Genomic DNA, 22,721 nt, shown 5'->3' on the forward strand with positions numbered 1-22,721 from the left:
TTGGTAGTTAATTGTCCTCTTCGATGCAATTATTTTTAAGTGGGTTTAATATACAGTACTGAGATTGTTATGAACTTAAAATATCTGAAAAAATAGAACATTATGATATAATTAAGTTACATATTTTGAGATTTTAAATTGTGAGCTTTTTTACCGACACTGATCAGTTTTCTATATTATGTCTCACTGGCTCAGCTGTAATTAAAAATTATTGGCTCAATCCCTAAATAGTAACATTCATTGTTTTTAAGATAATAACATTCATTTCACTGTATTCCTACTCCTTGAGTACACCAAATTAAAGCTATGCATATTTAGATAAACAGAGAAAAGAATGGGAAGAACAGGAATATTTAATCCCTTGCCTCCTATTCTGTCTCTTTCCAGATTCGCCTGTGTATGTGTACATCCCTTGGGGCAGTGACGTGCAGTCAGGTGAGGCAAGTGAGGCACAGCCTCACCACTCTCATCATGAGGAAAAAAAAGTAAAAGGAAAAAGCTGAGCTAGTTGCTGCCTCACCGTGGATGACTCTGCTTAATCTCACTGGTGCTCTCCCTCCCCAAGTGTAGTGACTTCCTCCCCAGGCCCCCATTCATTTCTCTCTCACACACACACAGCTGGATAAAACTATATAAAAATCTAGCCCAGCTTCACTGATTACAGGTTTGAAAAGGCAACGTGGCTCCACCTGCAATCAAACTACACTTGGGGAGGGAGAGCACAAGCGAGCACTGAGGAGACCACAGGAGGAGGCAGGAAGCCAGGCAAAGGGCCATGCTGTAGTACACACACTCCCCCCCCAGCCTCTTTCTTTTGGAAGGCTCAGCTCCCCTCTGCCTCTCCTCTCACCCCAGCCTGCCAGCAGGAGGTGGTAGGTGGGCTTTATTGTGTTCCAGGCATTTCCCACCCAGACAGCAGGCTGCATTTGCAATGGTGGAGGTGTTTGGGAAAGGCAGCAGGGGAATGGGGGGGGGGGATGGCAGAGGAGCTGCTTTCAAGCCACTGGAAAAGATATCCAATCCAACTTTTGTGTGTGGGGGGGTTTGTTTGAGAGTGAGTGAGAGAGGGAAGGGGTAGAAGAGATAGTCCAATCCAACTTCTGTGTGTGTGTGTTTGAGAGAGGGGGAGGAAGGGAGAGAGGGAGGAAGGAGGGGAAGGAGAAGAAAAAGAAAAAGAAAGAAGGAGCAAAGGAGAAAAACAAATGCTGTTGCTTTAAATTGGAACTGAGCATGCCTGGCTGTGGAATTCTGGGAGTTGAAGTCCACAAGTCTAAAAATATTTGAAACTCAGCACTGTGTCAGTGCCTCACCAATCATAAACCTCACCGCACGTCACTGCCTTGGGGCATGGGAAAAGCTAAATAGAAAAGTCTGTTTCAGGAACAGCCACTGAGGGAGATGGAAATCCAAGAGGCTTCTGGATGCTTTTCTGAACAAAATTCAGGAACTTAAAATGTACGCATACAGCAGAAAAGTACTTTTTTGCCCTTCTTTTTATTCAACCCACTGAGGCTAAAAAGTAGCATTATATGAATGGAGTCTTAATTTATTGAATGTCTGCCTAAGCAGGGAACCGAAACTGTAACTCCACCTAATATTCAATTTAATATATTAAATATCAATATACGGCCAATGTTCCCCACAGAAAAAGAAAAAGACATCTTAAAGATTTAACATGATTACAGAGGCCCATGCTAGGTTCTTCTGTTCAAACTAAGAAGGCCTTTTATAAGGGTTGCAGTGTTTCCATAGTTAAAAGACTCAGGAAAAATGTGAGGATGAGTAAGATCATGTGAAAAAAGTGATCAATTGAACAGCTTGGTTTTGGACTTTAACCCTCACAAAAGAAAGAAGCTTCTTGCAAAAATCTGAACTGCTGGAATATTAACTTATCACATAGAACAGCGATGGCGAACCTTTTTTGGCTCGTGTGCCACAAGTGGGGGGAGCGCAGGGGGGTTGTGTGCGGGCGTGCCGCACCCATAATACAATGCGCATCCCCCCCAGTGTGCATGCGTGCACATCAGGCGCAACCCCCCATTTTTACATGCTTTTTTTGCCCTCCCCAGGCTCCAGAGGCTTTATAGGAGCCTGGAGAGGGCGAAAAGAGCCTCCCCCGTCCCCCCGGAGACCCTGCAGAGACTTCAGGGACCGTCCGGAGGCTTCCCTGAAGCCTTCGGAACGCTTAAAATGACCCTCCGAGCAAACCGGAAGTGACCATCACTGACATAGAACATATTTCCTGAATAAATTTAGAATCCCCCTTCTCCCATTTTCAAATCCATGAATGGATATTTGTCTGCCATCACAGAACAATCACATATAAAAAGTTCTTAATATAGAGCTAGAATCGAATAATTCATAGAGTTAATTTATTCATCTAAAGTACACTGCAGACAAGACTGTTGCCTTATCATGCCTAAACCTCCACAATTTTGATCCTCATTCAGAAATATCTTTGATGCAGTCACATGATCTGCAAGTTGACTGCTGTTACTGGAGTAGAATCTATAAAAATTTACAGCCAGTAAGTTCAATATGCCCTAGATGTCTATCAGTCATAGCAATGTATACGGACATTGCACACTTGACTTTGATTGTGATGCTGTGACTTCCATCTTACCTATTTTGTCCAACCTGTAGACAATGACCAGCAATAAGTAATCTTGTTCACTGCACAATCTGTGTGCCATTGTAATACATAATTGGGATCTGCACATTTATATTGATCCAGTTTTAACACTCCCCAAATCCACAATTGTCATACAAATTTTCTCTTGTATATTTTTCTATGCATTCATCCCAATGTATATATTTTCCTACATTTTTCTCACATGAATTTTTATAAGTAATTTTGAGTTAATTACAGGCTGAAGTTGTAGGAGCTGTGAATCACATTTCCATCTGTGCAAATTCCATTTTAACAGATCACATCATTTTACAAAAAAAAAAAAACCTTAATATTTTTAAAAATCCCTTCTGCACATTCAAAGAATCCTTAGGGCATGCTGCAGATGGTTATTCCCTGTTGCCATATTTCACTACAGTAGTGCAATGTGAACACTGTGGAAGACGACCCATATATGAATAATAAAACAAAGCTAATAATTTGAATTGGTCTCCAGCAGGGACATGCGGTCAGGGGAGGCAGGGGAGGCAGAGCCGCACCGCTCTCATCATGAAAATTTAAAAAAAAGGGAAAAGGGAAAAGACGCTGAGGTGCCTTCTGCACACGTGGTCGGGAATGGGAGCACTCCGTGGTCCCCTTCATGTTGACTCAGGAGTCAGGAAGGAGGGGAATGGGACCAAGTGTGCAGGAGGCTCCTCTAGCCTCAGCCTCCCTTCTGTGCACGTCCCATTCCCCGCCTTCCTAAGTCAACATGAAGGGGACCGCGGAGCGTGAGCCGCAGTCCCGCGGAGCACGCTCCGTGGTCCCCTTCATGTTGACTTAGGAAGGCGGGGAATGGGGCGTGCGCAGGAGGGAGGCTGACGTGGTCCCATTGCCCTCCTTCCTGAGTCAACATGAAGGGGACCGCGGCTCACGCTGATGACATCACCAGCCTCACCAGCCGTAAAGCTCACCGCACGTCACTGGTCTCCAGATACTCATAAACAGCTGATACTGATGGAATCTCTAGCTACATTTATGTGCCCCCATTTATTTTATACAACATGTACAGGTAGTTCTTGACATATGACCATTTAACAATGTTTCAAAGTATTGATGGTTTTGGGCTTATCAGCTGTACTTAAACCTATGACCATTGCACCATTTTGACAGTTACAAGTTGCAATTTGTGTGTTTGACAACCATCTTGCATTTACAACTGGCTGCAGAAGCCTGCAATCACGTGATCACAATTTGCAATTTTTTTTTGCTGATTTCTGATTAAAAAAAACAACTATTGAGGAAGTTGGAATTCCTTATTGATTTGTAAGTGATTTGTTTAAGCACCATGTCATTTGCTTAATGACCACCATAAAAATTGTCATAAAATTGGGTGAGACTCAAGTTACAAGGACTTATGAAAAAAATTCTACCAATTGTGGTAGTAAGCCGTGGACTACCTGTAATCAACTCAGTACATCATTATAATTCTGATCATAAAATTACCAATGAAAGGAGCGAATTAAATACCTGGATCAAATTTCCAAAGATCATGGAAGTGTCTGTTCAAGCGTGCATTATAGCCACCAAATATGTATAATTCTCCATTGTATCCAACTGTAAAATCAGAGAAAAGACAGATCAAAATAACTCCAAAAGCAGGAACGATAGACAGAAAGATAAGCAATAGATTTTTTGTTCTTGTTCACTGTTCTTTCAACTCAATTGAGCTTTTGGCATTTTCTTCATAACAGATGCACATGACTAATTATAGAAAGACAGAAAAATATAGACAGAAAAAACACAGAACAGTATATGACCTTCTGAAGACATTTGTTTGAGCTACCATTTAGATATAGTCTATGGAGTGTTACAGCTTACATGCTGAATGACTTCGTCTGCCTTCAGGGAGAAGAGGAGTGGGAGGAGAATCCAGCCAAGAGTTTGTGTCTGTGTCAAATACTTTGATTCGGTTACAATAAATCTCATTGTTGGAATGGAATGGCCCAAAGCGATCTGCTCTTCCCCCAAACACATACATCTTTGTCCCAATTATTGTGGCTGAATGGAAATCTCTCCATCGAGCTGGTGTGCCCTGAAAAAAAAAATCCTGTTAAAGGCACTCAAAGGAAAGTTAAATTTTGGAATAAAAGAAGTGGAAGGGGTGGAATTTGAGTATTCATAATCCAGTTGATTTTAACCCACAGCATACAGATGTTAAACTAGAAATAGGATCATTTAATGAGCAAAAAATACACTGTTTGCATATATACTGACCTTAGTGCAGATCAAACTCCATATCATGTTGCTACTGTCAAGTTTGTGGATGTCATTTGAAAAACAATCAGCCTGAAAGAAAAAGCAGTGATTAAATTACTTGACATGTCAAAACAGAATTGCCAACTGAAACTAGGATTCCTAAAGAGATATTGGTTACCTTGTTCCCAGACAAGAAAACTCTTGAATTTAATTCTTCAAGATTTCCCTGTGGAATTAGAATATATTCAGGGAACTATAAGAAGTGGGTAAAAAGCAAAGCACCTGTTCAGAGGTTAGATTATCCAAATCTCAAAATGAATACAGAATTACAAACTGCATGGGCTTTACCATTGTTGTCATCATAAAACTATCTCCATTCTACAGCCATCAAAAGTAAGCATTGGCTATTAAATCCACTGTCAGTAATATCCATGGCTCTGCAAACTTTCTCTAAATCAACTGCCTTTTAAAATAATAAAGCTGAATCTAATTTGTTCCCAGCAATGCAAGTTTAATGGAACTCACTAGATTACTCCCACCCCCACCCCCAAACATCAAGCCAAATATTCTGACAGGAATCAGTACTAACTTTTAAAAGATACAATTTGGCTGTCCTTGCCATGGATTTGGGGAATTTAGAATTACCATAAAAGAAGACAAAGTATTTGGGGTTATAGATTAGAATCCTAAATTACTACTTTGTTTCTGCCGTTTCCTTCAGAGGGCATCACAGCATTCTGCATGTTAATTCTGCAGATTCACTGAAAATGCTATTGCTAAACCTAGCTATAACTAACCTGTTTCCCTAAAAATAAAACCACCCCGGATAATAAGCCCAATCGGGCTTTTGAGAACATGCGCTATAATAAGCCCACGCCCGAAAATAAGCCCTCCCTGAAAATATTGCAACACAGCAGCAGCCATGAGGTGACCATGCTCGCTGCCTCCTGCATCTCAAAAATAATAAGACCTCCCTGAAAATAAGGCCAAGTGCTTATTTCAGAAGTCAAAAGAAAGTAAGACCCTGTCTTATTTTCAGGAAAACACGGTATGATCCACATACAATCATCAGAAACACCAGAAAGTTCCAACAGATTATTTGATAGACTTAATATGGGCTTAATATTTGATACAGCCACAGGACCTAATAGACTTTATTTAAAACAGTCTGATCAATAAAGACAAAGATGCCTGAAATGTCACTAGACAACCCAATTATCTGTTATCCATTATTACTGTTATTCATCTGTTTCTCTGTAGTACGATCAGCTTGCAAAAATATTAACAAACAGATTTTAGCTCAAAGCCAAGTTATGGACTATTTTATTCCGAGTTGCACGTTTTGAAACAAATCTTACTATATTTAGTGAGTCTTATTTCTAACTTCAATAGCAATTTAGCATTATTTTCAGACTGGAAACATTAGGCTATCACCAGCAACTGACTAAAAGAAAATGCTGACTATACTTTTCACAGATGTATTTAAATATTGAAAGCAAGTAGATCTGCATATAAATGGTACAAACTTTAGAACAACTCACCAGTTGCTCATATCCTCCAAAAATATACATGCTCTTTCCCAAGACACATGCTGAATGTCCATCCCTTGCTCCTGGGACCATTCCAGAAACTTTTGGAGTGAACCACTTGTGTGTGCCTAACACATAAAAATAAAAAATGGAGATACATCAACTGTATTTAGTGGACAAAAATTCATAACTCTTGGAGGGAAAATCATTAAATTATATAATCTTTTTCTGCATTTAAAGGCGGTATAAGGCAAATCAAACAATGTATGTGCCAAAGCTATACAGTAGTTCATGAAAAATTCTCTAAACCCATTAGTTATCTGGCTTTATTATGTTATCATTACAAACTATATCACAGAGAGGCTTGAATCCTTTTGGAAAATGACTAAATGAAGAAGAGGCATTTTTCACAAATGAAAAGTATCCTGTGCGTATAATTCTGAGAACATCAGCAATGAAAAGTGTGCAAATTTTAAGGCAACACCTGTCCTAAAAAGTCCCATTTCCCTCCCCCCCAAAGCACAGATAATCCTTGGAGATTCCTTGAGCAAAGTTGGCAGTCAGTTTTTAGTCTTGGTCCAGGAAGCAGCAACAGACTGTCCTATAAAAACTCTATCCCACAAAGGTCTCTCATAACTTGGCTTTCAACCATAGCCATTCAACCAGACTAGCTAGACTTGTACTCCAGCCCAATGAAAGTTCATAATGTGAAGCCAAATCTTGTTCTATGTGAGTATATGCAGGTAGTCTGCAACTTACAACCATTCCTTTAGTGACTGTTCGAAGTTGCAATGGCACTGGAAAAAATGACTTACAACTGGTCCTTGCATTTAGAAGAAACCTAGCATTCTGATCAAAATTTGGTTGCTTGGCAGCCAGCATGTATTTATAATGAACTGCAGCACCTCGGGTCATGTGATTTTCATTTGCAACAGTGACAGCCATTTTCTGACATCCAAAGTCAATGAGGAAAGCCAGATTTGCTTAATGACTGCATGACTGACTTAACCACTGCAATAATTCGCTTAACAATTGTAGCAAAAAAGTCATAAAATTAGAAAACACTCACTATCGCCTTGCTTAGTAGCAGAAATTCTGGTCCCAATTGTTGTCATAACTTGGCCATATTTAGATCTCTAAATTCAGTTGTGTATTATCCCTAAGGACCTTCACCAAGTGCAACAGATGAAATTAGAGCTGTGACATCTAATCTAGATGGCATTTGTAAGCCAGCAAAGGACAGTGCCCTGCGTAATAGGCTCAGGGCTTTGTCTAGCCTGAAGTGACTCATATGGGATTTTATTTTCCCACAAGAACGTTTGCTTTCCAGGGATGATAGGAAATGGTAGGTATGAGGCTGCTAGGATTTTGAACTGTGACAGTTCCTTTGTTGCTTTGCAATACTCCCTGTGAACATTATCTCAGGTCTAGTGTGATATATAGTGAAACTATTTCTGTTGCTTACAAAAAACATAGAAGTATTAGCACTCTCGATATTACTATTATTATTTATTAAATTTGTTACAGGAGCCCATTACAGTAAACGCAATACCACAGTCATTTACAAAAAAGCTACCCACAAATTTTCTAACTGGATTATTTTCCTTTTAATACATTGTTTGTGTAGTTTTCTTAAAAAATAAAAATATGGAAGAAATTAAAAGTTAGAAAAATGAGAAAAATGAACAAAGAGGAGAAAGAATAATTTCCAATTTTCTTTAGTGCAACAGAATGCAAAAAAAAAAAAAAAAACCCTCAACCTTTTGCTTTACATTTTACAACATTTCAAGCCATTTTTAAAATTATAAAATTACAAAGCCATCCAGAGTCACTTTGTAGGGAAAATGAGTAGCATTAAAAAATAAATAAATTAAAATAAATTAAAAATAAAAACTCATTCTAATTATCAAAATCTAAAATCAAAGTTTCTTTTTTAATTTTAAGCAGAAAGTCCAAAAGTGATTGCCAAGTAGAAACAAAACTAGACATATTATTTAAAAAAACCACAATTTTGCTACCAACAAAATCACCTTTATCATCCACTTTTCCATAGTGGGAAGTAATGTGTCTTTCCAGTTTTCTAACTGAGTTCTACTTATTTCTCCATGTTTCCCCTCTTTCATATTAGACAATGAACCCAACTGCTAGGATCAACTTGGTACACATTTTCTTGCTTGTTTCTTAAGACAATTTGCTCAGATAATTTGTTAACTTACGTCTTTAGGAGGGTATTTGCTATATTTTGGATTTTTTCTGAACTTTTATATTATCAGTGCTTCATTTGAATCTTATCGATACAGAAGAGTAGTCCAAGTGGGGAAAAAAATAGCCCCAAAATTTGAAGCTTGTTTTATTTGTTTCATAAAGTCATCCAATATGTGACAGTGTGAAAAAAAATGCTTCCCCTTAGATTCAGTAACTTACTACACCACTTTTTTAGCAGCAAAAACTGCAATCAAATGTTCCTTACACTTGATTATCAGGCTCCCACTTTACTATGTACGAATTCTATCCCATTCCTCTATGACAAACATCTTTAACTCAGTAACATTTGAATTTTCAGCATGAACTGCTCATTTCAGATCCTGTGATAATAATTCTGCAAATTAAATCTGGAGTTTGACCTCACCATTCCAAAATATTCATCTTATTTATCTTCATCTCTTCTGTTCTGGACTTGTTTGTATGTTTGGGATCACTGTCTTGCTGCATGACCCATTTGCACTTCAGATTCATCTAAGTCAGTGTTTCTCAACCTTGGTGACTTTTAAGTCCTGTGGACTTAAAGTCACCAAGGTTGAGAAACACTGTTCTAAGTCATGACTTACATGTTTTCCTATATAATTTTCTCATACCAAACATCATTCATGCTCCTGCCAATTATGAAAAATTGACTAGCTCCTGAGGCGCCAAATACTCCCAAACCATTACAATTACTATGTCTATGCTTGCCCATTGGTATACGTTTTTATTAGGAATTCAGTGTTTGGGTTCCATCAAACAAAACAATACCTATATGCTCCCAACTTCCACTTTTGATTCATCTATACATATGTCATTTTTATAGAAATCTGAAGAATCATTTACCGTATTTTTCAGACTGTAAGACGCACCGGAGTATAAGACGCACCAAGAATTTGAAGAGGTAAATTTTTTAAAAAAATTTTTGCACTCTGCAGGCTTCCCAAACCCTCGGCATGCCCTGTTTTTGCAAAAAAACAGGGCATAGGCTTTGGGAGACAAGTAGAGTGTTCCGGGGACGGACGGACACAGAAAACGGCCTGTTTTTCACTTGTTTTTGCCATCCCCAACCCCCAGGAGCATTTTGCAGGCCTCCCAAACCCTCTGCACATCCATTTTTGCGAAGGGGGCGGGGTTTCAGGAGGCAAAAAATGCTGTATTCAGTGTATAAGATGCACCCAGATCTTCACCCTCTTTTTTGGTTGAAAATACTGTAAATGCTTTTTTTTGCAAACTTGAGATGAACATGAATGTTCCTCTTAAGGCTATGGTTTCTACCTTCCTGCTCTCTTATGAATCCCACTTGAACCAGTGCTTTTCTGATCATGGAATCGTATCTGCAAACTCTAATCAAGTTGGCATGAGAGTAATTATGATAGGAAAGCACTCTTGGATAAATGCATTCATAACTGTTCACAATGCGGGGGAGATCGTGAAGGCTGTAAGCAGCAGCCTTTATTCTAGAAGTTTAAAAGCCCCCAGAGCTCACCGCAATGGAGAGCAGGAAGGCTTTTGACAGCTCCAAATTTCAGGTCTCAAGTCAATATTTAACAAGTTGTAGCAGAAGTAAAGGATAACACGACCGTCCCAGAGTGGACTGAGACGAAAAACTGGGTGGTACCACTGATGGAAGGGGTTATATAGTGGTTAATTAATTAGTAATCAGACTCAGTCCAATCAGAGCGCGGACAGTGTCAACCCATGCATGGATGCTATCTCCACCCTTATTGAGAAATAAATATTTAAAATATATAATTAAAGTTAAAAAGCATAATAAATGTAGTAATTATTAACAATAATTCTTCATTTATAGTTAACACACTCGGCTTACTCAGTTTGATATCATGACCATTGCTATGTGCCATCACTGCTCCATCAATATCGTATCAATGAGAGATAAATGGCATAAAAGGTTTGTCTTCCCTGCCTATTCACCTTTATAAGCATGTGATAGTGAAAGTTATGGAAACAGGACACCACTTACTGACGTCAAAGGCATATAATACATTGCAGGCTCCCTCAGTATCATTACGGCCTCCCCAGATGTAGATAGTGTCATCAATCAGCACCGCAGAATGCCCATATCTCATATAAGGAACTTCTCTCACATGGTCCCTGCTGTTCGTCCATACTGGTGGTAGCTTGGTCCAGCGCAGAGAGACTATTAGAAAAAAGCTCAGAAAGTTCTATCAGCTGATCGATCAAAAATAAAAATCACAATTAAGATAAAAAAGAGAAACATGTAGCATTCTAAAGTATGTAAGAAAAAATGGAAGAGATATTATAGTGTAGCATACAATACAAACTTTAGAGCAGTCCTGAGCTGAAATCCATGAAGTTAAACCAGATTGATCAGATAGTAACAACTTACTATAATTGTACTATATAATTATACCATAATTGTATATTTATATATTTATACTTATTTTTATCTACCATGTTTCCCCGAAATTACGACATGTCCTGATAATAAGACCATGCCATATTTTTCCTGTGGGCAAATATATATGCCCTCCCCCAATAACAGGCCCCCTGGACAACCACCCCCTCCAGCCAGGCAGAGCGCCACTCACCAATCTAGTGATACCCTGAAGGTGCAAAGCCGCAGGAGCAGGGGAGAGGGGGGGGCAAAGGCGCTCACATTGCTTGACGCATTTGGGATACTGCTAAGTTGGTGGGTGGCGTTGTGCCCAGCTGGAGCAGGGGGTTGCTGGGCACCTGCTCTCACGAGCAGAGTGCCACTCACCAACCCAGTAATATCCCAAAGGCACTAAGCCACGTGGCGCTCTGCCTGGCTGGAAAGAGAGGTTGCGCGAGCACTTGTTCTGCCTCCAGCTCGTGCCTCCCTGCCCAACTCTCCCTGCAGGGCTGGGGCGCTGCTGCCACCCCACTGCCGCCGCTGCCACCCCACTGCCGCCGGCGCCGCCATGCTCCGAGCATAACTGGCTTCCAAACTCCAGAATCCGCTGCTAAGTCTTCCAGCAGCGGCCCACAACCATAGAGCGCAGTCCCAGAGTGGGTCTCCGGAATTTGAAAGCCGATTATGCTAGGAGCATGGCCGCGGCAACAGGGTCGCAGGCCCAGCCCTGCAGGGAGAGTTGGGCATGGTGAGGCAGGGAGACAAGCAAGCTGGAGGCAGAACAAGTGCTCGCGCAACCTCTCTTTCCAGCCGGGCAGAGCGCCACACGGCTTAGCGCCTTTGGGATATTACTGGGTTGGTGAGTGGTGCTCTGCCCGGCTGGAAAGGGGCATTGCCAGGCGGCTGCTCATGAGAGTGGTCACCTCATGGCGGCTTTGTTGCACTGCTGCGACAGCGCAACACAGCTGTTTGCCCCTGAGGCTGTGCCTGGCTCTTTGGGCGCCCACCTGGCAGCCCAAACCAATAAGCCCCCCAATCAACAGGCCTGGCCTGTTAATTTTAACTCATTTTTAAATGTATTGTCCTATCAATTCGTGTTTTTTTTTTTTGGATATGTATTTAATTTCTTTTTAACTTTTGGGATGTGTGTTTTTTAATGTTGTACGCCACCCTGAGTCCTTTGGGAGAAGGGCGGCATATAAATCCAATAAAAACAAACAAACAAACAAACAATAATAAGACCCAAGCAAAATTTGGGGTGTCAAAAGAAAATAAGACCCTGTCTTATTTTTGGGGAAACACGGTAGTTATAGTATATATCACATACTATATTTATAATTATAGTATAATTGTACTATAATAGTACAAGTCAGAATATCCAGACTGTTTAATGGAAAAGAGTGATAAAAATTCCTTGTGACCATCTGGGTAGAGGGAACAATACAAAATAACATGTTCCATCATTTCAGTTTAGGGTTAGGGCGGACTAAATTACTATCCAGAGTCATTAGATATGAGACGGGCAGCAAATAAATTTCATAAAAAACTAAAAGGTATATGCCGAGTACTGGCACTTCAGGAATATATAGATAATGGGAAACTACATAGGATTCTCTTATGAAGTTATCAAAATTTCTTACTAAATAAAAAATAAGGAGAGCTTTGACTTTCTTGAGATACAATATGATGTATTACACAGTTTAAAATTGGCAAATAAACAATTAATAATATTAAAATCAGTAAATGGTCTCCTGCAATATACTAATAACCTGGCACCTCCATTTTTCTCCAAAACATGGTATTGTTTTATGTATGCTTCCCCCAAATATATCATTCTACTAAAAAAGAATAATGTAATATTCTAATATGAGAAATTCCTTTATCACCATAATTGAATATTTTTACATGTTCAGTAGCCTCATCTATGTTTGCTGGCTGACATATTAATTAAAATTAATTAACATTAAATAAACACACACACACACAGACATATATATGTTTGTTTTTTGGAAAAATAAAGCATAATTAAGTCCCATTTCTCCAAACCTTAACATTTATCAACTTACCTGCATTAAATACATGAACATCAATCTGTCGTAGAGTTTCATAATCTTCACCAGAACAGTAACCACCAAAAGAGTAGACTTTATGTCCAACAGCCACAGCAGCGTGGTTTACTCTTCGAGGCCCACCTTCTAAATGAACTGTCCACCGTAACATTCCCTTTTGTGAGTGTTCAATCCTTGCAAGTTATTGGTGGGGGCATTAGATTTTAGTGCCAATAAGGCTAGCCAATCATTAGCTCATAGCCACAGAAATCTGCAGAGTTAAAAAAAAAAAGATTTTAAAATTCAGTCTGAATCTGAATACAGCACTTGTCACACAAGGTAAGGTTTTAAACAATTGCTTTGAATATTGTGCATTTCTTTCATTAGTACTGAAGTCAGTTCAAAACAATTTACACTCCAAGGTAAGTACCACAAATTAGAATGACACCAAAATGGTAACATACATATAATACCATAATCACACATGAATCTAAGTTAACCTTTATTGTCACTTTTTTTCTGTAAACATACTGGCACACATTAAAAAATGAAATTCTGATGCCCGCTCTCAAAATAAAATCATATGTATGTAGCCACACAATAGCCACTCCCATGTGACCGAATGGGAGTGGCTTGCCAGCCATATGACCGGGTGGGAGTGGCCAAGACGATGTCACTGAATTCTTTGCCCTAATGGATGATCTACAAAAAGAAGATATAAAAAAGGAAATTTATTATTTTGTGCACTTACTACTTAAATAAATTAAAATAAGTACACAAAACAATAAAAGAGCTACTTACAGAAGGTAAGTAGCTACTACTTACTACTTGTATTTCAAAGGGAATACAATACATATTTAATTTTACACATGTTAGCAGCTGCTGGAATTGTGTTTGCACAACAGTGGAAAAACAAAGATATGAAAATGAATAAATATTAGAATGTGCAGGAATGAATAAATTGACAATTAAAATCAAGAAGGCTTGGAATACTTTTTCACGTGGGATTTGTTTTATCAATTGCTAACTAACAGAAACAGCAATTAGAAATCTAAAAGTATGAAAGAAAACACCAATTATGTAAGGAAAGGTCACTAAAATGTATAAAGCAATATTATTAGTACTTGATCATTATTAATGTGTAGATAACTGTGGGACACTACACACCCACACACACAAACTATGACAGTGCCAAGAAAACACCAAAAATCAACAATTTCCCCCCAAAAGACTACAGATGAAACCAGTTTTTCCCCTAACCCGAAGGACAGGAAAGACAAAGCCACTGGAATAAAAACAATCAAGGCATTATGGGAAATTATAAAGAACAGTGCCAGGAAGCTCACACAACCAGCAACCACCTCACAATTACCCAAACAACCAGGTATCACACAGAAACACACAAAATCTGGCAAAGCTGCCTTGCACCAACCTGGCCTGCCCATAGAAAAGAAGCCACTTTGAGACACATAAACCATGCACCAACCTGTACACTTAAAAGCAACATATTGCATCACAAATAAAACATTTGCAAAAAGGAATAACATTTCTTGTAATAAACATTCTATAAACAATAATTAAATAAAAATTCCCTAAAAATAATTTAAAAAAAGATATTCTACACATAATAAATTAAAATAAAACCATTAAAAATATTCTACACATAATAAATTAAAATAAAACCATTAAAATATTCTATACACAATAAATTAAAATAAAACCATTAAAATATTATATACACAATAAATAAAATTTGAGATTGTGGAGATGTAATTCTAAGGCTGGACATTGTGGAAGGTCTTGATGAGGAGATCATGATGACAACGAGGCAGGAGGCATATAAATTTTATAAATGAAGAAATAAATGCCCTGTGGTATCGATGGCTTGCTTGCAGATATTTTATTGTCACTGGTGTGATATACCTAGCTGGGTCATGAAATGTCTGCAAGAAAACCACCAAGCTCAGGGAACACCAAGGACCCCACTATCGTCTCCCTCCTCCCCCTCCCACCCCTCTTCCTCCTCTCAATATATCCCACTCTTTCTAGCACTGATGATGCTACCCAGTTTGGTAATGAAATGTCTGTAAGAAAACCACCAAGCTCAGAAAGCAGCAAGGTTCCCACTTTCCCCCACCTCCTCTTTCTCCCTTTCTTTCTCCTTTTTGTCCTTTCTCCTCCCCCCCCCCCCAATCCGTTGTAGCACTGATGTTACCTAGTTTGGTAATGAAACGTCTGTAAGAAAACCACCAAGCTCAGAAAGCAGCAAGGATCCCACTTTCCCCCACCTCCTCTTTCTCCCTTTCTTTCTCCTTTTTGTCCTTTCTCCTCCTTCCCCCCCCCCCCACTCCGTTGTAGCACTGATGATGTTACCTAGGTTAGGGTTACTGGGCAATGTGTGTGTGTGTGTGAGGCTGGAGTTATGCCCCCCCGCACCCTCCCTCCCGGGGGTCAAAGCACCTCAAAAGGAAAGGCAGGCTGCCACAGTTCCACTGAGAAGACATTTCTGAGAAGAAAAACGTCTCCGATCGGGCTGCACCGGAGCTGGTGGAGCGCCGGCAACAGCCTGCCTGTCCCCTTCCGGAGCTCTATTGAGAAGACATTTCTGAGAAGAGAAATTTCTCCAGTAGGGCTGCGGCCGTGCGATCGGATCAACCACGCGGCTTACCTCACTGACTGTTTCCCTGGCCACAGGCCGGCTCCACCAGGTCGGGCACGACCGGAGAAGTTTCTCTTCTCATAAATGTCTTCTCAGTGGAGCTCCTGAAAGGGACAGGCAGGCTGCCACAGCTCCACTGAGAAGACATTTCTGAGAAGAGAAACTTCTCCGGTCGGGCTGCGTCCGTGCGATCGGAGTAACCACATGGTTCACCTCACTGACTGTCTCCCTGGCAACAGGCCGGCGGTTGCCGGCGCTCCACCAGGTCGGGCGCAACCAGAGAAGTTTCTCTTCTCAGAAATATCTTCTCAGTGGAGCTGTGGCAGCCTACCTGTCCCTTTGAGGTGCTTCGACCCCCGGGAGGGCGTAACTCCAGCCTCACACACACACACACATGTTGCCCAGTAACCCTAACCTTCGCGCTCTTATCCGAGCTCTCCTCGGCTCCTCACGACTGCAATAGATGTCCAGAATCGGTTTTGGGGGCTAGGGCTTCCGGTCCCTGCCGCTTCTGGACGTCTATTGCCATCGCGAGGAGCCAAGGAGAGCGCGGAGAAGAGCGCAAAGGTTCTTGGCGCTCTGGGAAGCCGCAAAAGTGGCTGGGAGAGACGCGCGGCTTGGTTTAGCCTCCCTGGACATCACAGCAGCAGCCCCAAGTGTGCCGATCTCGCCATTTTTTGCATCAGGGCATGCTGCAAGAGGGGGGGAGTAAAGACCTTTTCCAGCTGGCGCAAAGGTCTTCCCCGGATTTGCTTTAGTGAGCACGGGCCCGCACCTCCACCAACAACAATCCGCAAAAGGTCTTTACTCCCTCTCTCTTGCAGCACGGCCCAATGCAAAAAACGCCAAGTCCTTGCAAGGTCTCCGAACTTGGGCCGGCTGCGCTGCGTAAGCTCCCGCCGCTGTCCCCTCCCCCACGCTTTCTGGCGGCCCTGAGCTATAAGCGAGCCCGGGATCCTTGCAAGGCCGCAAAAGGTCACCGGACTCGCTTATAGTGCAGGGCCACGGCAGCCCCCTCCCCCCGCTTAGTTGCAGCTTACTTACCTCCTCGGAGTTGGCAGGCAGCAATAGAGAGCCAAACAGGAAAAAAAGGTAAGTGGGTTTAGATAGGTTTCTTCAAGGCGGGTGGGATGATTGGTGAGGTAGCCAATCAGTGAGCGGTGGGCGGGGCTAGGATAGTCCAGACGGGCAGGGGAAGCGAGCAATGGAGCGGCTTCTGGACCGGCTGATATACACATACATATATATATATACATACACATAAATAAATATATCCATATCCATATCCATATCCATTCCCATACATACATACATACAAACATGCTATACACACACACACAATCCATTTTGAATACATAGTATGTTGAGAATTAACAAGATTGATACCATATGGTACAAAGCTATTACAGTATCTAACTGTTCTGTTTTGAATGCTGCAAAGACTCCTCCCAGAAGGTAACAAAGAAAACCTGGTCATGGAGACCATATGTAGCATCCCTGACAATACTGCAGACTCTGGCCAGGCATCGCTTATATGTTATATCTTGGATACCTGTAGAAGAAAGTGAACTTCCAATAACCTTTTATACCATTCTCGCCACTCTCTGCACAATCTTCCTGTCTAAAACAGTAATACTTTCAAACCCCACAGTAATACAAAATGACAGGATGATTTCAATCATCCCTCTATAAAAGTAGTAGGAATAGGGGAATGAAGATGTGCTCTTCTTATATGACACAGAAAATGCAGATGATGCTGTGCCTGTTTCACCAGTGTCTCACTAGTGAGCCAGCAAGCCAACCTCATCAGCTGCACACACAAAAACCTGATGATACTAACCACCTCCACAGGTGAATTGTTAATACACAGAGATGTATGGGTGTGCCTGCCTTTTCTGAAATTGGCAATGATTCTTTTGTTTTTCATACATTTAAAACCAGGCTGTTTTTATTATACTAGTAACTAGTTCATCAAACCCTCAACCTCCTCCCAGTAATCATCCTCATTGCCATCCGGTATAAGGAAAACCCACCACTGTTGTATCATCCAAATACTTCACAATATGGTTGGTCGCAAAACTTGCACAACAATTATGGGTCAGCAGGGTGAACAACAGCAAACTTAAGACAAAGCCCTGAAGAAAACTTGTGCTCAAGAATATGGTGTTAGAAATATTAGTTCCAACTCGTACAAACTGGGGCCTATCAGTGAGAAAATCAAGAATCCAGCACAAAGGAGTATTGAAGCATAAAAGGCCCAGTATATCTACTAAATGCTGAGGAATGATTGCATTAAATGCTGAACTAAAGTCGAAAAAACAGCATTTGTACATGAGTACTTCTTTCCTCTAAGTGTGCCAAGCTCAGATGGAGAAAAGAGGAAATAGCATCCTCTGTGGAACAATTTGGACAATAAACAAACTGAAGTGAGTCAAACGCTGGAGGGAGCCTGGATACAATAAAGTCCTTTCAAAACAATTCATAATGATGGACATAAGTGTAACCGGACAATCATTAAGATCCGTGATTATGTATCAAGATGCATGTGTCACCCTTTTCCTGTTCTTCCCTGACACCATGCTAGCAGGCTAATCGACATGGAGAAAATGTGGTTTTCAACTTGATGGCACATAAACAATCAAGTTGAATACAGGTAGTCCTCGACTTATGACCACAATTGAGCCCAAAATTTATGTTGCTAATTGAGATCATAGTAAAGTGAATTTTGCTCCATTTTGCAATCTTTGTTGCTACAGTTGTTAAGTGAATCACTGCAGTTGTTAAGTTAGTAACCCAGTTGTTAAGAACTTGCTTGTCAAAAGATCACAAAAGATGACCATATGATCTTAGGACAATGCAACTGTCATTAATATGAACCAGTTGCCAAGCATCCAAATTCCGATCATGTGACCATGTGGATTTGCAATGGTCACATGAAACACAGTCATAAGTCACGGTTTTCAGCGCCATTTGTAACTTTGAACTGTTACTAAATAAATGGTTGTAAGTCAAGGACTACCTGTAGTCAATCAGAAAATGTGCAATATAGTATTATAACAACAGGTAATTATATAAATATTATATCTTTTATGATTGTAAGATTTGAATTTTGAATTTGAATTTTATTGAATTTATAGACCGCCCCCTCTCCCCGAAGGGACTCGGGGCGGTGTACAGACAGCAGCTAAAAAACCATATACAAAATAGAAAATCTTAAATACCCTTAAAAACAGATTAAATGTAAAGCTGTACAATAATAAAAATTAAAAAGCAATCTAAGAAGCCTACCCCAAAAAATTTAAAATACAGGCCAGAAGGATTAAAGATTAAAGCTACGGTTAGGCCAGGCCAGCTAAGTGGAACAGGTGGGTCTTAAGTTTCTTGCGGAAGGAGCGGAGATCGGTGGTTGTTCTAATGTCGGGGGGGGGGGGAGTCATTCCAGAGGGTTGGGCCCATCACAGAGAAGGCCCTACTCCTGGGCGCCGCCCGCTGGCATTGCCTAGTGGACGGCACCTGGAGGAGTCCCTCTCTGTGAGAGCGAATCGGCCGCAGGGATGTGTGGGGTAGGATGCGATCCCGCAGATAGCTAGGTCCTGTGCCATGGAGCGCTTTAAAGATGATAGTCAACACCTTGAAACGCACCCGAAAAGCCACAGGTAGCCAGTGCAGCTCGCGCAGGAGAGGTGTTATATGGGAGTACCTAGTACTTCCCATGATTGCCCGCGCGGCCGCATTCTGGACCAGCTGCAGCCTTCGGGTGCATCTCAAGGGAAGCCCCATGTAGGGAGCATTGCAATAATCCAGTCGGGACGTCACTAGCGCATGGGTGACTGTGTGAAGGGCGTCCCGGTCCAATAGGGGACGCAATTGGCGCACCAGGCGAACCTGGTGGAACGCCCCCCTTGCCACGGCTGTCACATGGTCATCCATCGACAGCTGGGCATCCAGGAGGACGCCCAAATTGCGTGCCCGCTCCACGGGGGCCAGTTGTTCGCCACCGATGGTCAGTGATGGAACCCACTGGTTGAACCGGGGCGCCGGTAACCACAGCCACTGGGGCGCCGGTAACCAGGGGTTGAGCTTGAGTCTGTTACTTCCCATCCAGACCCGTACGGCCTCCAGGCACCGGGACATCACTTCGACGGCATCGTTGGGGTGGTTCGGGGTGGAGATGTACAGCTGAGTATCATCAGCGTACAGATGGTACTCGACCCCAAAACCACGAATGATCTCACCCAGCGGTTTCATATACGTGTTGAACAGGAGAGGCGAGAGGACCGACCCCTGCGGCACCCCACAAGTGAGTGGCCTCAGGGTCGACCTCTGCTCCCCTGTCAGCACACATTGCGTCCAGCCAGAGAGGTAGGAGAAGAACCACCTCTCCGGCTGGAGATGGTGCCCCTCACCCCCAACCCCTTCAGACGACGCAATAGGATACCATGGTGATGGTATCAAAAGCAGCTGAGAGGTCTAATAGGACCAGAATGGAGGAGCAACCCCCATCTCTGGCCCTCTAGAGATCATCCACCAACGCGACCAAGGCCGTCTCCGTGCTGTGACCGGGTCGGAAGCCGGACTGGCGCGGGTCTAGATAATCAATTTCCTCCAAGTGGCGTGGGAACTGTTGTGCCACCACACTCTCTACAACCTTCGCCAGAAAGCAAAGGTTGGAGACAGGACGATAGTTAGTTAACATAGCTGGATCCAGGGAAGGCTTCTTGAGTAGGGGCCTCACCACCGCCTCTTTCAAGGCGGCCGGCAAGGACCCCTCTCTCAAGGAAGCATTGATTAACTCCTGGAGCCAGCCTCGTGTGACCACCCAGGATGCCAGTATAAGCCAGGAGGGACACGGGTCCAGTGAACATGTAGTGGCTCGCAGTCGCCCACGCAACCTGTCCATATCATCGGAAGTAACAGAGTCAAACTCCTCCCAGAATGGTCCTTCAAGACTCGCCTCCGACGTTCCTTCTAGACTACTGAGGGGGACCCACTCGCTACGGATTTGAGCGATTTTGTCCTGCAGATATTCCCCAAATTCCTCTGCTCTACCCTGCAGGGGGGCTTCCCGCGGCTTCTGTGAAAGGAGGGAGCGGGTCACCCGAAACAGGGCGGCAGGGCAGTTATCTGTGGACGCAATAAGAGCGGCACAATATTGATGCTTGGCCACTCTTAATGCCACAAGGTAGGTCCGTAAATAGGCTCTTACCTGTGTTCGGTCAGATTCGGAGCGTGAAGATCTCCATCTGCTCTCTAGGCGTCCCTTGTGGCGCTTCATCACCCTTAGCTCCTCAGTAAACCAAGGGGCCTGGGTGGCTCGCTGCCACAGGAGAGGCCGCAAAGGCGCAACCCAAGGCACCGGCAGCTGCACTGTTCCATGCGGCCACCAGGTCCTTCATCCGGGAGCGGGTCAAGGCTACAGGAAGTGGCCCAAGCTCCGCCCGGAACCTATCAGGATCCAGCAGGCGCCTGGGGCGGAACCATCTAGGACATTCTGGTTCCGCCTCCCTGCGATGGGGGGTAGCGCCTGGGAAGTCGAGCTGGAGAAGTGAGTGATCTGACCATGACAGGGGTGTAATAACTAATTCCCCTATTCCAAGATCACTCTTCCACTGGTCAGAGACAAAAATAAGGTCCAGCATGTGGCCTCCCTAGTGTGTGGGGCCCTGAATTATTTGGGTCAGGTCCATGGCTGTCATGGAAGCCATGAACTCCCGAGCCACCTCGGATGATTCCCCTGTCGACGGCAGGTTGAAATCCCCCATAACCAATAGCTTGGGGGTCTCAACCGCCATCTCTGCGATCATCTCGAGGAGCTCTGGCAGGGCCGCTGATGCATAGCGAGGAGCCAAGTATACAATCAGCAAGCCCAACTGATTCCCTGGGCCCCACTTCACGCATAGAGACTCACACCCGGATATCTGTGGCACAGTGAACTCTCTCGGCTCCAGACCCCCCCTTATAATCACCGCTACCCCACCACCCCTACCCAGGGCCCGCGGCTGATGGAATGCACGATATCCCGGTGGGCACATTTCCACGAGGGGTAGACCCCCCTCGTGGCCCATCCAGGTCTCTGTTATCCCTGCAAGGTCCGGCTCCCCTCCGAGATCAAATCATTAATGAGGGGGGCCTTATTGACAACGGACCTCGCGTTGCACAACATCAGCCTCAGGCCCTGGCTCTGTAGATCCTGACCACCTAGAGTGCAGGGGTTGGGACAAATGACCGGTCGTGTCCAACGACCACGGTCTCCCAACCGGTTACAGAATCTTCGTCTATCCTCGCACCCACCCCTCCCTACGACCGTTGAGATGAAAAGACCCTCTAATGGAATATCGTTATTCTCCCTCCCCTCCCCAGCTCCGCTCACTCCCCTCCCAACCTCACCTGTCCGCCTGGCACTAACCCCTCTCTTGGCCTGGCTAACCCCCCACCCCCCACCCTGGAACCCCCTAAAACATTTAAATAACATTTAGTTAAAAAACCCCTGAGTTTTCGCTTCCTCCACCTCTCTAGATTAATAAATCCGTCATCAAGGTGGGCCCTCGAAAGGGCGGAGGGCCATACCTGCGAGAGGGGGAACTCCCGCAGTAAAATCAGGTCTGTCCTCAGATATATGGTAAACTATGGTTGCAGCAGGGCCTCAGATCGATTATAGGTGCTGTAGATGTTAAGGCATATAAAGCTTTAAGTCCAGTACGATGTAAAAGGCCAGGGCTTGGGTGCAGGTGGTAAGTTGCCAAATGCCAGAAGACCACAATCCTAGGTGGGGGGATGGTGGGCTGGTCAAATAGTCTGCAAGTGGTAGCTGGCGGGTGGTCAGTGGTGGACAGCAGGGGGCAGATGGTCTATAGATGGTAGGGATAACCCTGTGGTAAGGATAGTCTATCAATTTTATAAATAAATAAATGAAACTATCAATAATGTGATATTTGTTGTCTGTTTATATACCGCAGCATGTCTTGCCAGTATTGTTGCGGGTGTTATTTTCTCCATAGTAGATTTTTGATTAGGCTAT

The 22,721-nt window shown here is 43.0% G+C and overlaps 1 protein-coding gene across 5 annotated transcripts in view; it reads right to left on the reverse strand.

The window, feature by feature from the left end:
- The window catches only part of KLHDC3 (kelch domain containing 3), a 56,420-nt gene that overhangs the window by 23,345 nt on the left and 10,354 nt on the right, over positions 1–22,721 (reverse strand). For all 5 annotated transcript variants that reach the window (XM_081943693.1, XM_081943694.1, XM_081943695.1 and 2 more), the window contains exons 2-7: positions 13,063–13,315; positions 10,622–10,798; positions 6,409–6,524; positions 4,886–4,957; positions 4,490–4,703; positions 4,139–4,225 (exon numbers count right to left, since the gene is read on the reverse strand). In XM_081943693.1, the coding sequence (XP_081799819.1) occupies positions 4,139–4,225; positions 4,490–4,703; positions 4,886–4,957; positions 6,409–6,524; positions 10,622–10,798; positions 13,063–13,216 (820 nt within the window). In that variant the 5' untranslated portion in view covers positions 13,217–13,315. The remainder of the gene's footprint in view (positions 1–4,138; positions 4,226–4,489; positions 4,704–4,885; positions 4,958–6,408; positions 6,525–10,621; positions 10,799–13,062; positions 13,316–22,721) is intronic.

This window comes from Natrix helvetica (genome assembly GCF_964273705.1).
Source record: "Natrix helvetica genome assembly, chromosome: 2".
NCBI lineage: Eukaryota > Metazoa > Chordata > Lepidosauria > Squamata > Natricidae > Natrix > Natrix helvetica.